We start from the raw sequence: 16,990 nt of genomic DNA on the forward strand, positions 1-16,990 counted from the left end.
TAATTATGCTAAATTGCTAATGCTAAATTATATGATATCCAATATATCACTTAAAAAAGAAACGCATTTCAAGTTTGATGTTGATGAAGCCGTGCCTATGGGAGTAGATCAGGCAAAAAGGTTGGGAAACACTTGTATAGCCATCCACCCCTTTAAACCAGCCCTCAAATAAATCACTAAAACCTTAAAAAGTAAAGTGCACAATTTCTCACTCACTCTTTTCTTTGCTTTTTTATTTTATGGGTGATATTGCCCAAGCTGCAGTTGGGTATATCCTACATGCCAGCACACTCCTGAACTCAGAGCAGTTGTCATAGCAACAGAAACCCCACCTGCTCAGTAGCTGTCAACCCAAGGTTAAGAGCCAATAAACCAGAGAAACATAGCAATTACTGCACAATATAACACACATGCACATGCACACACACAAAGTAATCCATCTGTTCCTTCTCCCCAGTTGATCAGTGGCAACTGGGTTTGGATTAGGTTCACCCATCAGGGTCCATTAAGGAGTGTTCATTTAGACCGGTTATGGCAGTTCAACCAATGAGCACCAGGGAAGTCTTTATGGGAGGTTTGTGATAATACCCTTGCCAATGGAGTGACCGCCATGTGCTATTTCAAAGCAAATGATTAAAATGACAGGTAAGGGTAATCGCAATGGGGCATGTTTTGATGTAACCTTAAAATATGAAACACAGATCACAATATAAACACAAAATAAATGTATCTCAAAATCCCACCAGACCTAAACAGATTAAAGTCTTCTCATTTGCAACAAACACAGCATGCTCATAAAATAAAGTTTTATTTGGCCAATAGGCCTCATGTTGTTTCTGATATTGGGTATAAAAGGGCAGATGTGGCTGATTTATCACAGTCTCTGTTTTACTTGATGGTTAGCTTACCAGACAGCCAGTAAAAATGGCCAATCCTTGTCATCTCAAATATCAAAATCAGACGTGGCAGTGATTGGTGGGCTGAATAGAGAATATGAGCGTGTGACCGCACTGGAGGTGCATTTTATTGCTGTGTGTGAGGAACGATTAGCTGGCGTTGCACAGCAAGAAGAATCCGATTCGTTCAGTTGTTTAATCCATCAGCCTGTGCCGAGTTCTGATCACTGTATTGACGGACCGCAGGGCAATGACAGCCATTCAGTGGTAATACAAGACTCTGCTACTGGCCTCTGGGACATGGCACTCATATAAGTGGTTTATTTTATAGAATATTAGAAAAATGAAACAAAAAGTGACATGTCTAGTTTAAAGAGCAAGTCCATTCAGAGTGATCAGATACTCCTAATTCGCTGCTTTTCTTTGGATCTGGCTCCGTCTTTCCTTTCGGCCATATTTCCCCTCTCACTCTCCCTCTCTCTTTGTTTCTCTAAGCCTCCATTATCGGCTGTGGGGAGTCAGGTAATCAGTGCTGATTAATTCTCTTTATTGTTGGTCGTTTGTCTGCAGAGTCTGCGCTGTCTTTTCCACTCAGCCTCACTATGAAACAGCCGGTGATAAATGACCGTCTCTTCCCTCACCCAACCCCACCATCACCACAGCAACCCCTGCTCAGCCTAAGTGCTTCTGATTAGTGACCCATGACTTGAAGGTAGAGGTGGCTCTTTGTTTTATTTCCTAATGCGACCAGTTTTGCCCCCCTACCGTGCCCTTAAGGACTTATTTGGTTCTCAGATGCTTTTTGGATACATTATACACAGTCCTGTCATCACTGGTCATGAACAGGAAGATGAGAGAGATGATTGTGTGTCTTTATGACTAAAGTGGAGATATTTGGCCATAATGCACATCGCCACGTTTGGAGAAAAACAAACACAGCATATCAGCACAAACACCTCATACCAACTGTCAAGCACTGTGGTGAAAGGGTGATGATTTGGGCTTTTTTTTTGTTTTGAGCATGAACTCCTCTGCATACTAAAGTATTCTAGAGTCAAATGTGAGGCCATCTGTTCGACAGCTAAAGCTTGACCGAAATTGGGAAGTGCAAAAGGACAATGATCCCATGCACACCAGCAAATCTACACCAGAATGGCTGAAAAAGAAGACCTCAACCCGATTGAAATGCTGTGGCGGGACCTTAAGAGAGCTGTGCATAAACAGATGCCCACAAACCTCAAAGAAATGAAGCAACATTGTTAAGAAGAGTGGGAAAAAATTCCTGCACAACGATGTGAGAGACTGATAAAGTCATACAGAAGAGGATTATTTCAAGTTATTGCTACTACAAGCAATTCAATCATAGGGAGGACTTAGTTTGTCACACATGGTTTCCTGTTTAAGACTGTGAAGCTGCTATGAAACAATCTGCATTGTAAAAAGCGCTATACAAATAAAGTTGACATGTTTTCTACATTTCAGCTTTATTTTTGTTAAATAAATAATGACACGGTTGTATGACTGAGGTTGTATTTACCTCATTTTAAGACCAGATTGTATTTTTATTATTATGGCCTGATACTAAAAACCATAGAATTCAAAAGGGCGTACTGTCTTTTTCCCAAAAAAATTTAATAGTATTTCTTATATTTTTGCATTGATAATATTGTTATACATTATGTAATACAGGCCTAATAAGTATACTTTATATTATAACAGAATGGGTTTTAGTCTAGTTTGGCCACCACAGTGATGGTGATTGGCAGCGGCAGAGATTGGTGGGGTTTTGTGATCCTGGTGATCTGGATGACAATACTGAAAGTGTTTATCGGCTGCTGCTAGATGCTGATGAATCTACACCTACGCAGATCGAACAGAACCCCAATCAGACCACCGGTTTCAACAAAACATTTCTGTCAAAAACTTCATCCCTCATTTATAGAGAATTTAATCTCTCTCTTAAACAACGATTAGATACTGGAAAAGTGCTGTGTTGTGCGTGGAGAGAGAGATAAAGACAACCATTTAGCATGTGGCCAGGTTAAGTGCAACATCTACCCTTAATCTTTCAAACAAGCAAGTCCATGTTAGAGGAAACACAGTTGCATCCAGTTCTTATACACCAACGACCTTCGCAATTTTTTATGTTGCTCATACTGATGATGCCCTTTATCCTTAAATGATCAATCCTAAAATTAAAAAAATTAAAGGCATTTAATATAACTTAAATGTTGTGAACAGGCAGAAACTAATCTTTTTCTGAAAACGTATTTTTTGAAAATTAATTTTAGCATTTATGTTTTTATTTAGATAATAGCAACATTTCCACAACATTTCATCAAAAGTTCTATATGGCACCAAAATGGTACTTGGCTCGTAATCATAGGGGAACCTTTTTAAGTGCTATATAGTACCAATTTTGGTGCTTAAGTGGTTCTTCAGCAGTTCTACAAAGGTTCTTCACCGGTTCTTTGACTAAGGTGCTGTATAGCACCGGTAACTATGGTGCTATATAGCACTGCTACCATATACAGAACATGTTAAGATATGGTGCTATATAGCACCAAAAGTGGTTCCTCTATGATTACGACAAAGAACCATTTTTGGTGCCATATAGAACCTTTTTTTTTTGAGTGAACAAATTCCATTCACAACTAGATAAAAAGAAAACATTTATTTGTTTATCGGTAAATATACACTAAATCATCATAAAAATTTACTTAAAACACTTTTCCCTCACACATTTTCAGCAATGTTAATATAAGATTTTTTTAAGAAACATTTAATGTAATAAATGATATTATACAACTTTCTGATATTTTAAAATCTGTTAAACAAAAGCACATCTTTAAAGAAAATGCTGAAGCAATTTAAAAAGCTTCTTTTTCAGGCACACATTAAACGCATGCAATGGACTCCCGTCTACTTTACTCCAATTGTTGTTTTTTCTTCCCATGTCAGCACTTTAGTTATGGAGGATGATTTAATATGATGACCAAAGGAAATTAAATAAAGAAAATATATATAGATTAAAACAACAACATGGACACAAATACAACATGTAATAAAAAAAATAATCAAGACCTTTTTTCACTCATTATCCATCCAAATATAACTCTGGAGGCTGTAAGCAGCAACTGGGGCTCTCTTTGACAGAGTATATGTATGTGTGTGCGTGTATATGTACATCTTTTGGTTCATATAACCGAGTCCACATCAAGGCTGCAGGGTTGCGGGTTGCTAGGAGATGAAGACAGGCTGCTAAAGAGTTCTGCCTCAGAGGATGAGTTCAACCCAGAGGATATTGTACTGCAAAAAAGAAATAAAGTGCCATTAAAAAAAAAAGAACTGGATTGGATTATTCATGTTGTGCATCACAATTTCTGTATACATGTATTGAAAGTAATCCATACATACATTATTTGAATCAATCTACATATTTAAAATGCCCCTTTTATTTATTAATGGCCAAATGTCTCTTTTTCTTAACATCTATGTATATATGGTTGTAAAGTTCTGCCATAATTATAGATGAATAAAACATTTTACATTAAAATAAAGCAATTTACATATCTAAATAATACTGCGGAAGTTTATGATATTTGTGAGACATAGGCACGCACCTGTCACAGTCTGAGTCGCAGCATATTTTGTTGTCTTCTTGATTCTGTTCCTCCACAGGGAAACGTGCATCGCCGATACATCGCTGTATTGCCTGTGCAACGGTGTAATGCGTCAGTCCCTGTGCACAAGCGTCCATTTTTGCAATGCTCAGTTGTGACTGCAAGAACAGGTGCAGTCGACTGTCTGACAGCAGTAATGGTGTCTGTAGAACTCTGTAAACACAAACAATTCAATAAAACTACATGGAATATAATGATTTTTAGAAATTGGTGATGAGGCCATTTAAAGAAGAGCAGTTAATTTAGAAAAAGAATAAATATCAAAAAGAGAAAAGAATAAAAAGGTTCCCAATAAAACAACAATAATGCTATACAATAAAACACTGCATTAGTATAATTTCTATATTGTTTTATATGATTAAATATTGGACAAATATATACACTGTATGTTTGAGGGAAAAAAATATAATATATAATCTTCTATACATTTCTATTATATTCACTCTATCTAAAGGTTTATAGGGAATGTGTCTCTTTGAAGCAGCCACTAGATGGCAAAAAATACTGCATTTCCTTCATGTCTAATCGACAACAGAATGTATTAATTACTGAATGTTGCAATTATTTTTATATTAAGTTCATCATAAATGATGACCAAAATAAGAAGACTGCGTAAAGGAGTGACAGAAGAAACTCACGCCTCAAGAAACTGTTGCAGCCCCTGCATCCGTTGAATGATCTGAATGTCATTATTGAGATTGAAGAAAGGATTCCAGGGAGGGAGTTTAGGTAACTCTCTACAGAAACAAAAGACATTGCAAAGAAAGGGAGAGATTAGACTCATATCCTTAATCAAATTTATACATGCAGTTTTTATGGCCCCGTTTACACCTGGTATTAAGAAGCATTTTGGTCGGTCGGATCACAAGTAAGGGCCTAGACGAAGGGAAACCCATTCCCGTTTACACCAGGGGCCGTATTCACAAAACATATTAAAGCAAAAAGTAGCTCTTAACTTGCAGATTTAGGAATCTTTAGGAATACTCTTAAAAATAATGCATGTGTCAGTCCTAATTTTAGGACTCCTACATTTTTGTTCTAAGAGTTTTTCACAAAGCATTTTAGTGCTAAAACCAGCTCCTAAATTAGTGAAAAGTTAAGAGTAGTCAAGAGGACTCTTAAGTCACTAAGACCAAATCACAAACAATCCTTCCGATCCATGGAGGCCCATACTCGCAACTTACAGGACTTAAAGGATCTGCTGCTAACATCTTGGTGCCAGATACCACAGCACACCTTCAGGGGTCTAGTGGAGTAAATGCCTCGACACGTCAGGGCTGTTTTGGCAGCAAAAGGGGGACCAACATAATATAAGGTCATAATGTTACGCCTGATCGGTGTATAGTTTGTAAGCTTGATGGCATCATTCATAGCAATGAGGTCAACCCCACCCTTACTCTTAGCTTAATACTTCTCTATTCTTCGAGGGCAGGATCTATGGGTGGGTAAATCTATGGGCTTTTTCAGATCTTTCGATCTAATGGACAAAAGCTTGCACAATGTACATTTGAACGCGAACAGAGAGGACAGAAACAGACAGCGGTACGCGAGTCAACTTGCGCTAAAAGAGTTACCCCGACGCTACGTTTTGTTTTGCTCTATCCTTAGCGCTTCTCATTCATCAATAAGCATGGGTCAAGGCGGGTTACTCTTTTAGTGCAAGCGACTCGCATACCGCTGACCGCCAAAAGCGAATTATTTTAGTCTATAAAGTTTTAAATATATTTGTCTACTTTTATGGACTTCAAAAATGACATAACCATTCACTGCCATTATAAAGCTTTGAAGAGCCAGGACACTTTTAATATAATTCCTAAAAAAAAATTTATAAAATATAATCATTTTATTCGTCTGAAAGAAGAATGTCATATACACCTAGGATGACTTGAGGGTGAGTAAAACCATGGGCTAATTTTCATTTTTGGTTGAACTATCCCTTTAAAACCTGGTGTAAACAAGGCCTATAAGACCCTTAATAATGGCCAAATGACTATGCAGTACTGATTTTTCTGCATTTCTTTTCTTTTTTTTAAATAAAAATATAATATTCTATTGCCCTGAATGTTGTACCCTCAAATGTACTTACATGAGCGAAGCGTTGTTCTGTAGTTTCTGCCGCAGCCAAACAAACTCACTATACCTCCTCCTCACACAAGAGGTCTTCTTCCGGAAACACATACTATTGGTCTATAATCAAGAAAAATATATTGAAACGAATGTTCTCATCGGTAAATGTGGCAATGGAAAAAAATACAGACAGAGAGCCAATCATCCATAAGAAAAAAATGTCTAATCAACAACATTCCCCAGTAACAACAGTGCATAGTAAACATGTGGGTACTGCACTCACGTGAAGACCGATCTCATAGTTGATGTACGCATGCCAGAAATCCTCCTTGTGTATCTGAGGATCTCGTACCCATACACTTATAAACTCCTGCAACAAGAGAAACAGTCAGAGTTAAACGTTTATGATCACTTATGCATTTCATATTGAACAAGGAAGTGACTCAGCAGAAAGTGTGCTTGTACTTTTTCCCATTAAGACTCTGCCCTTTCAGCCACCTTTCACACTAACTGGAATTTTGGAGGGTATTTGGCACGTGTTTGTAATGTGCAATTGGAATTTCTCAAATAAACACACTTTACTGTATCACAGCCAACAAATCCACTTGAGGTCAAACAGAACACTTCCCAAAAATACCTTCTTAGACATTTCAAGGGTTTTTTTTACAGGAACTTACAAAAAAAAAAAAAAAAAAAAAAAAATCACATGAACAAACAGGAAAACAGGTCTCGTTGTAACTGCTTGTCAGAGAAAGTGTTAACAGCAGTATAAGCTGATGGTGATATCAATGGACTTTTAAGGCAATCAGCTAACCTAGCTAGTCATTTTTATTGTTGGCATTTTATTCAGTTTTAATATTTTAATATCCATATGTGATGGACATTGTTTATGCTCAACTTTGCTCGCCACTTTGAAAACAGCTCTATATTTAATAAAGCACATACAAAAACTATGGAAGAATATGGACGTTTGTTGGGCATAACCCGTATTGCACCTTAGAGACATTTAAAAAAAATAACTATTATTTATGAATAAACATATCCCAAAATGTAATAATAAAAAATAATGTTGATGCAAGCAAGCCTTTATAGTATTGCATGGTTGTGAAAAAAACATTTGATAAACAAATGAAACGTTGCTAGTGAAATTATGTGCTGCCAGTTTCCTCTTGAAAAATTCCAGGCATGATGCAATTGCAGTTCAGTTACAAAATGTAATTAAAAACTTGTTTCCACCAAAGCAGCTTTCATTTTCTTTTTCCCTTACAATGATCAAGTGAACATTTATCTAAAAAGGCATTGGGATTAAAGGTACTAGTTAAATGCTGCAAACATAGGGATAGTTCACCCAAAAAATTCTGTCATCATTTACTCACCCGCAAGTTGTTCCAAAACTGTGTAAAAAAAAAAAATTCTGCTGAACACAAAGGAAGATATTTGGAAGAATGTTTGTAACCAATCAGACCTCGGCAGCCATTGACTACCATAGTATTTTTTTCTCCCACTATGGTAGTCAATGGCTGCCAAGATCTGCTTGGTTACAAACATTCTTCCAAATATCTTAATTTGTGTTCAGCAGAACAAAGACATACAGGTTTGGAACAACTTGAGCGTGACTAAATGCTGACAGAATTTGTATTTGTGGGTGAACTGTCCCTTTAATTTTAGCAACAAAAAAAGAATCCATTTGAGTAGACTTAATCTGTATTTGAATATAATTTTGCACATCAGAACACCAACATGAAGAGACTAATTTCAAATGACTGTTTATGAAAGTTGTGGTTTCATTTAAAAAACAAAAACAGCTTACCAAGGATTGCCGAGTCATACAAATTAAAACCATAGATGAACATGCAATATAAAGAAAAACAAGACACTGACCTTCTTCACAAGGCTTGTATTTTCCATCTCAGAGATTTGACTGGGGGAGGCAAAGAAAGAGATTTTGAGTGTTGGAACATTTTAGCAGGTACTTGGGTTGTTTTGGTTCTCTTGGACTAAGAGTAGAAAACATGACTTAAATTAGAAAATGGTCTAAAAAATAACAACTAACAAGTTGTTGTGCAGCAGTAAACCCAAATATAACTCTTTCAGTGAAATCAGGCTTTGTTTTGCTGAACCATAAAGCAGATCACTTTTTTTGTCCATTCTAAAATGGAAGTTCTATCAGCATTTGTCCAAACAAACATGCCAACTGTGACTTTCATTCATACTCAAACTAATACGCTATGATGATAACTGAATTACTTAGTTTTACTATGAATCCCAGACTACTTGACCAGCAGACAGCAAATATATACACACATAATATACATACACATACACACATACACACACACACACACACACACACACACACACACACACATATATATGCATAGCCTACACACATACATAGACTGATTTATACATTGTGACAACTTAAAACTAATGACAATATATTCTAATCTGCGTTTCTTATTTTTTGTGATTATAGATCAATCATATGGACATTTTTATAAGCTGAAACCAAAGCTGGAAACGTGGCATTGTATTTTAAAGAAAATTCCACATTTTAAAGAAAAACAACTTAACTACAGAGTGACAAAAGAACCACCCCACGGTAATGTTCTGTTAGAAAATCATGTTTCACTGAAACTCTTGAACAGCAGCTGTAGCCTACTTCGTGTCAACATCACAAGCGTTATCTGCCGTTTCTATACTCTAGTGTTTCGTTCACATTCATTATGAATAAATTCATTAGTAAAGCCTATGTTTATATATAACTTCACGTCATACAAACTGAGATAGCCTACATTAGTTTGTTATTCTCACCTTTTCTGTCGTGTTTTACGGCTTGGTGTTTTGTAACTCTTCCGCTACTCTCCAGGTGCTCCTGAGACTGATGTGATTAAAAAGTGGCAACAAGATCGCATGGGGAAATGAAAGTTTTTTCTCGGACTTTCAGACTTTGATGTGCGCATGCGCGGCTCTCAAATCTGAAAATACTTCTCTACTTACGTTTGTTGTTCATGTATAATATCCGCAGGTGCGTCAACGTTGTTATTGTTACACATAATAAAGGTGGTGGAGATTATGATAATAATAATAATTATTATCATTAATAAACAAATGTTAATATGTGAGTTGGTAATATTTTCGGACATTTTCAGAAGCAAACCACTATCAATGACTCCTACCAAAACCATTGGGCTTGACTAAGTACTGATATTTAGAGAACCTCTTTCTAAATATAACAGCTGTTTTTTAATAATGTTTTACACTGACTGCCAATTGCTCAATAAATTACTAGGAAAATTCTGGAAAATTATAGTCGAGACATCTGCCATGGAACCAGGTTATTATTTGTTAATCCATACCTTGAAAAACAGGTTTTTCTTGCTTTTTTGATCATGCTGAACATTCAAAATAATTTGCGCCCTCCCTAATACACCCATACTGGAACAAAGTTACAAAAATGTTGATATGACCATATAAACAAAAGGCCTTCTACTTTTACATGTTTCCATCTTATTACTTCATCCCAAACAATAAAAAAAAAAAAAATCCATTATAGATGTGGGATAAATCATTGTGATGTTCTTGCCAGGAGATCTCAGCATTAGACTCAAATGGCCATAGTTTATTTGACCAATGTCCCTGATCAGTTCAGTCTGATGTCCAATGTTTATGCATATTGTTTTGTTAACCTGTGACAATGTTGTAGGACTTGCAAAGAGACCCTTAAGGAAGGATGGGTCGTTACAAACTAAATGGGCAGTATAAAGCCACAACCCATAACTGTTATTAGCCTACTTAGTTCACATGCAAAGTCAATCATAGCCAAGGATAATGAAGGCCATTTGCATGTAGAAATATTAAAAAGGCTGATATAAGCAAAAATAGCCATGCAGTAATAAGAATGTTTCCAGAATTTCAGAAGGCAGGTCACATGACAAGTTGTGGTCTGTGGCTGGTGGTGGTCCAAGTGTCAGAAACAAGTAGAATATTCACTATTTTGCAAAACCATTCTCCAAAGACAAAAAAATACACATCATTTATATTTAGTCTTAACAAAAAAATAAACCATCAAAATATTTTTTATGTGGAGTTTAGGTATTTACTATTATGTACACAAACATTTCTTTCATAATTGTATATATTTTCAGCAAGCATATTAATGTAATGTATTACAGTAAGGAACTTCTTAGTTAATATGGTGACTGACAGACATATAAAATAATATATGGTATATCTCAAGGATCAATTCTTGTGCCACTTTTACTTTCATAATACATGCTCCCTTTGGGCGACATAATTCAGAAATATGACATGAATTAGCATTTTTATGCTGATGATATACAATTATGCATTTCAGTTGAGTGCAGAGATACTGTTTACAACCTAAAAAAAAAGTAAAGAACTTGGGTGTCATTTTGGACTGTGACCCGAGTTTTAAGTCTCAAATTAATCACGTGGGAAAAAAAGTTATCTTTGAATGATGCTAAGGAATTAATTCATGCATTTATCTCTCCTCCTCTTGATTATTGTAATGCTACTGGCTTGCCTAAGGGTTATAAAGCTAAGCTACAATTTATACAAAATGCAGCAGCCAGAGTACTGATGAAATTTAAAAGGATAAAGCATATTACACCAATAGAATTACATTGGTTGCCAGTTCACCAAAATATTGTTTTTAAGGATCTTTTATTAGTTTATAAAACACTGCATAATCTGGCACCTTTATATTTTACTGACTGTCAGTCAAGATTTGTTCCAAACATGTCATAGACATATCCTTTTAAAGTCCTTTAAATTGAATAATTAGTATCCAGGATTCTGCAATCTGCACATTGTAGATTATCTGATAGAATGGATCATTTACCATAAAAATGTATAATCTAAACAATAGCACATTTTCAGATGTAGTGGGCAGTATCAGGTATTTAAAACAGATTGGAAGTTTGAGGTCTATTTGAGATATTAATAGGCTGTTTATTAGATTTTGCATAGTTCATATACACTTTCATATTTAACATATAGTTTTTACCTTCCATTGTCTTGGTCCTTGTCTTGATCCTCCATGTGCTGATGTGCATGACTGGTTTTCAGTGGTTGGTCGCTTGCAATATTCCTCTCCTCTGGTAAGAGCTGACTCTGCTGCTCTCCAGAATTCTCTACTTCATTTGTTGACATTGTCTATCACATTCAGCTATTCTTCAGCTATGCATGAACAAAATTCTAATAAAAAAAGATTGATTTGTTTTGAAATTCCATTCCACTTTCATTAATAATTAGATGTATACTTAAAAAAAATGTGAATAAACATATAAAGCATTTTTATCCTGTTCAGTTCTTTAATTTTGCAATTTATGTATTTTTCTTACCCTGTCTGGGAAATCCACATGGGAAATAAATGTGCAGCACGTCTGACACAAACATACATTCACTCAGCAGACCCAGTTTACATAACTGTTTTCTGACTTATATACGGTTAGAGGAAGGGATACATGGGCAGCCCCAGTGGGTGGAGTGTGTGAGTTAAAATGTAGGACATACAAAACTTGAGTACTGAGTGCTGCTTTTGACATTTTCCCCCCTTAATATTATTTTTTCCCAATATAATATTTAACCGAAAAACATTGCTAAAAATCACGTGGAGTTGTTTAAAAGTAATCGGCTATCGGATTGGATCAAATCTTGAAAATCGGTTGTTCAAAAGAAGAAGAAAAAAAAGGATTCTGAAATCAGATTAGATCACAAAATCCAATATTGGTTTTGATCTGGATGAAATCATCAGTTTGTGTTACATTTTTTTTGTAAAATTGGGACCTTTGATCCAAAAAGATTATACTGGATTATACTGATCCCAACAGAAGGGTGGATTTCAGGGACAAAAATGTAATAAACCTTTGAAACTGGTCAAAACATACAACATTTGTATCATCTAATGCACACACACACACACAGACACACATGCTCTTGATAAGTTGAACTGTTAAAGTAATAAATTAGAAATGGACATTAGGCTACCTATTAAGCCTTTCGTTAGCCTACAGTAAATTAAAAAAATCTTTATATATTTTGGCGCCTGCCAAAACGGAAATCACTGTTTGTAAACTATATTGGCACAATCATAAGAGATGAACCAGTAAAAAAAAAAATTGCTAACACAAAGTTTCTCAGGTAAATGGTATGTGAAACTTTTCTGAAAGAACACAAAAGCATTGAAGTATTTGCTCAATAGTCCGGTTGGAAAGCTGGACTTTTCTCTATCAATACCAAACCCAGTGACATAATGCAGTCGAGACATCACCTCTACCACAACATCCAAAATGATTTCCTAATTCAGAAATCAATAAAGTACTTGTGTCAATAAGGAAGTACATTGGATTGTACCCTTGTTGAATAGAGCATACGAGACACTCAGGACTGTCTGTCAAGATGTTATATAATATAGGGCTTATTTTAAGTAGCCAGTCTAAACACACACACACACACACACAAACACACACACACACACACTCTCAACCACACACACACACACACACGAGCCAAGAACCAATGGAGTTATTTCTTTTTTTTAAATTATAACTGTAAAGGGTGTTTTCAGTTTGTCATCTGACCTGTTTATTTCAGGATGACTTTACAAAAACAGGTTCTTGAGAGGAAAATACCTCAGAACTCAAAGTTCATCTCTATACTGCTAATCTTGGTCATGAGACCCACAACCGATGGTAATAAATGTCTCTTCTGTGGTCATAATCCTTTGTTAGTAGGCAGTGAGGTTACAGATGTCAGGCAGCTATTTTCCCTTTTCTTGTTTGTTTCAATATATACAGTGGGGAGAACAAGTATTTGATACACTGCCAATTTTGCAGGTTTGCTCACTTACAAAGCATGTAGAAGTCTGTAATTTTTATCATAGGTAACCTTCAACTGTGAGTAACGGAATCTAAAACAAAAATCCAGAAAATCACATTTGATGATTTTGGAGTAATTAATTTACATTATATTGCATGTCATACGTATTTGATACATCAGAAAAACACTTAATATTTTGTACAGAAACCTTTGTTTTCAATTACAGAGATCATACGTTTCCTGTAGTTCTTGACCAGGTTTGCACACACTGCAGCAGGGATTTTGGCCCACTCCTCCATACAGACCTTCTCCTTCAGGTTTCGGGGCTGTCGCTGGGCAATACGGACTTTCAGCTCCCTCCAAAGATTTTCTATTGGGTTTAGTTCAGGTCTGGAGAGCACTCCAGGACCTTGAGATGCTTCTTACGGAGCCACTCCTTAGTTGCCCTGGCTGTGTGTTTTGGGTCGTTGTCATGCTGGAAGACCCAGCCACAACCCATCTTCAATGCTCTTACTGAGGGAAGGAGGTTGTTGGCCATGATCTCGCAATACATCCTCCCCTCAATATGGTGCAGTCGTCCTGTACCCTTTGCAGAAAAGCATCCCCAAAGAATGATGTTTCCACCTCCATGCTTCACGGTTGGGATGGTGTCCTTGGGGTTGTACTCATCCTTCTTCTTCCTCCAAACACAGCGAGTGGAGTTTAGACTAAAAAGCTCTATTTTTGTCTCATCAGACCACATGACCTTCTCCCATTCCTCCTCTGGATCATCCAGATGGTCATTGGGAAACTTCAGACGGGCCTGGACATGCGCTGGCTGCAGGATTTTAATCCATGACGGTGTAGTGTGTTGTGCTCTTCAGGTCATTGACCAGGTCCTGTCGTGTAGTTCTGGGCGTGATCCCTCACCTTCCTCATGATCATTGATGCCCCACAAGGTGAGATCTTGCATGGTGCCCTAGACCGAGGGAGATTGACCGTCATCTTGAACTTCTTCCATTTTCTAATAATTGCGCCAACAGTTGTTGCTTTCTCACCAAGCTGCTTGCCTATTGTCCTGTAGCCCATCCCAGCCTTGTGCAGGTCAACAATTTTATCCTGACGTCCTCACATGGCTCTCTGGTCTTGACCATTGTGGAGAGGTTGGAGTCTGTTTGATTGAGTGTGTGGACAGGTGTCTTTTATACAGGTAACGAGTTGAAACAGGTGCAGTTAATACAGGTAATGAGTGGAGAACAAGGAGGGCTTCTTAAAGAAAAACTACAGGTCTGTGAGAGCGGAATTCTTACTGGTTGGTAGGTGATCAAATACTTACGTCATGCAATAAAATGCAAGTTAATTACTTATAAATCATACAATGTGATTTTTTGGATTTTTTGTTTTAGATTCCGTCACTCACAGTTGAAGGTTACCTATGATAAGTATTACAGACTTCTACATGCTTTGTAAGTGGGCAAACCTGCAAAATCAGCAGTGTATCAAATACTTGTTCTCCCCACTGTACATATACATGGTTCATGACTGCTTTTTATCAATTTAATAACATGTCTACAACCCAGATATTAAATTTTTAGGCAAATTGCCCTGATGTACACCTGTATTTAAGAAGGAGGAGATAATTGTATTTCGGTATTTTTCTTCTCAAAAAGGAGGAGGCATCCTACGTCTGATAAAGTGTACAGAACATGAACTCTTGAACTCTGACCCTGAAGGTGAGAAAGCAATGCGTCAGGAACTGTAATTGCATTATTGGTCACATTGCTTTCTCCATGGCTAACTGACTATCTCTGTGTATTTTAGATATGCAGAATACATGTCTAACATATTCTAGCTAATGTCTGGGAAAGCAATTTCTGAGTTGTGTGATTGATGCAGAAGTTTTAGGAAAGAAACCTCCGAAAGACAAAACGGGCAGAAAATTAATGATTCTGTCTCTGGAAAATTTATGACTCAACTAAATTGTGCAATTAAACATTTATGAGTCATTTGTCGCTCTGATTACAAAATGTGGGAAATTTTTAATCTACTTCCTAAATTCTCAAATGACTGGATGAAAAGCATGTTGTACTTTGAAAAGAGCACAAATTAGCTTACATAAACAGTAAAGGCAATCAGAATTTGTTTAAAAAAGGCAACCCACAATTCTGTTGGAGACTATATTCAATTGAGTGAGATACACTGGTACAAACTCACTCACATTAACTTTCTGCAAAATACTCCTTAATCCTATAAAGTTAACGAAAAGAAAAACTAAATCCAATACAGAAGAGAGACTACCCCGAGTGGAAGCAATTGCATTGTGAAATAAAAACATCCTTCCTCATTAAATTACCAATTGGTAAGGAGCGTCATTTAAAGGTAGGCGTACACTATGTAACTTTTACCGCTCTGGCGGTTAAACAAAACTGCATGCGACTTGCCTAAGAACATTGTAGCCGGATCTACTTCTCTCTGTTTATGTCTTTAGTTTTTCCGAAGAAGCTACTCGCAACCAAGACAAAGCGTTAAAATAGCAGAATGCGGCAAACACGTTTTGCGAATGTTAGAGATTCTCCCATTTAATAGAGTTGTAGGCTACACACATTTAATCCCATCGGTCACAATAGTGCCAGTAAAGAGTGTTTTCATTTATAACGCTCTAAAAATTTTACTGACTGGTGTTTTAGTGCATTTCCTGAAAATATGGACAAAATAAAGGGTCTCAAATATGTGCAGTGCCATATGGTTAGTGCGAATTGTCACATGACCAGAGCAGTTTACTTCTTGTTTGCACCATGATGATAGCTGCATCTAAACTCCAAAACAAAAGTTTAATAAAGTATGTTAACAAAGATTTTTGGTTCACATTAACTTTAAGGTGCCTAGGAGTAATAGCCTATATGAATTCACAATTATTCAGTTTTGAGTGTGGTCATAGAATGAGTAAACATTTGGACGGCAACAATAGTGACCGCTGGGATAATACAGTGCATACACGTCCAATGAACTATCCAATTACAGTTGTCAGAGGTTGCACTAAAATGTTGCAATGACAAAATAACAGGGAATAATACACTCAAATGTTATACATAAGTTACAATGTTGATGTTAATACTGGTTGCACTAATATAACAATGACATGATACATGATGAATTTTGAAATGCATTGATGGTTGTATTATTTTCTTTTCTCAGTATTCCTATCAGTGTTGTATAACGGCTATGCATAATAGTATCCCTAGAAGGTGATGAAACCGTTTAAAATGTGTTAATAGCTGTGCTGAGAAGAATTTTGATGACTGATGAAATGTTAAGTCAGTATGTCCCACCGGTCACAATTGTGACCAACCATAAAACAATTTTTCACACTTTTCCATAAAAATAAAAAGTAATTTTAAGGGGTAACTAATGACACATTTGGATATTTTCATGTCTAGGAACAATTTGGGATTAAATGGGTTAATAGCAGTACCAAAGTCTGTCAAATACAAAAACAAAAGTCATGCCACTCAGTTGACATGT

General features: G+C 36.4%; 1 protein-coding gene across 3 annotated transcripts; it reads right to left on the bottom strand.

Annotated features, from left to right (window-relative positions):
* Window positions 1-3,556: 3,556 nt before the first annotated feature.
* snx10a (sorting nexin 10a) lies at window positions 3,557-12,147 on the bottom strand. Of its 3 annotated transcripts, XM_079828993.1 has the most exons (8): window positions 12,013-12,147; window positions 11,676-11,866; window positions 8,528-8,567; window positions 6,930-7,016; window positions 6,666-6,766; window positions 5,218-5,316; window positions 4,520-4,732; window positions 3,557-4,205 (listed from the first exon to the last, which is right to left on the bottom strand). In XM_079828993.1, the coding sequence occupies exons 2-8, from the start codon at window positions 11,819-11,821 to the stop codon at window positions 4,094-4,096; spliced, it is 798 nt and encodes a 265-aa protein (XP_079685119.1). In that variant the 5' UTR covers window positions 11,822-11,866; window positions 12,013-12,147; the 3' UTR covers window positions 3,557-4,093. The 3 variants fall into 3 exon arrangements, with proteins under 3 accessions (XP_079685119.1, XP_079685120.1, XP_079685121.1); XM_079828994.1 differs by lacking the exons at window positions 11,676-11,866; window positions 12,013-12,147 and adding an exon at window positions 9,461-9,538; XM_079828995.1 differs by lacking the exons at window positions 11,676-11,866; window positions 12,013-12,147 and adding an exon at window positions 9,461-9,529 and having other exon boundaries at window positions 8,528-8,643.
* Window positions 12,148-16,990: the final 4,843 nt, after the last annotated feature.

The sequence above is a fragment of the Gobio gobio genome (assembly GCF_949357685.1).
Source record: "Gobio gobio genome assembly, chromosome: 11".
NCBI lineage: Eukaryota > Metazoa > Chordata > Actinopteri > Cypriniformes > Gobionidae > Gobio > Gobio gobio.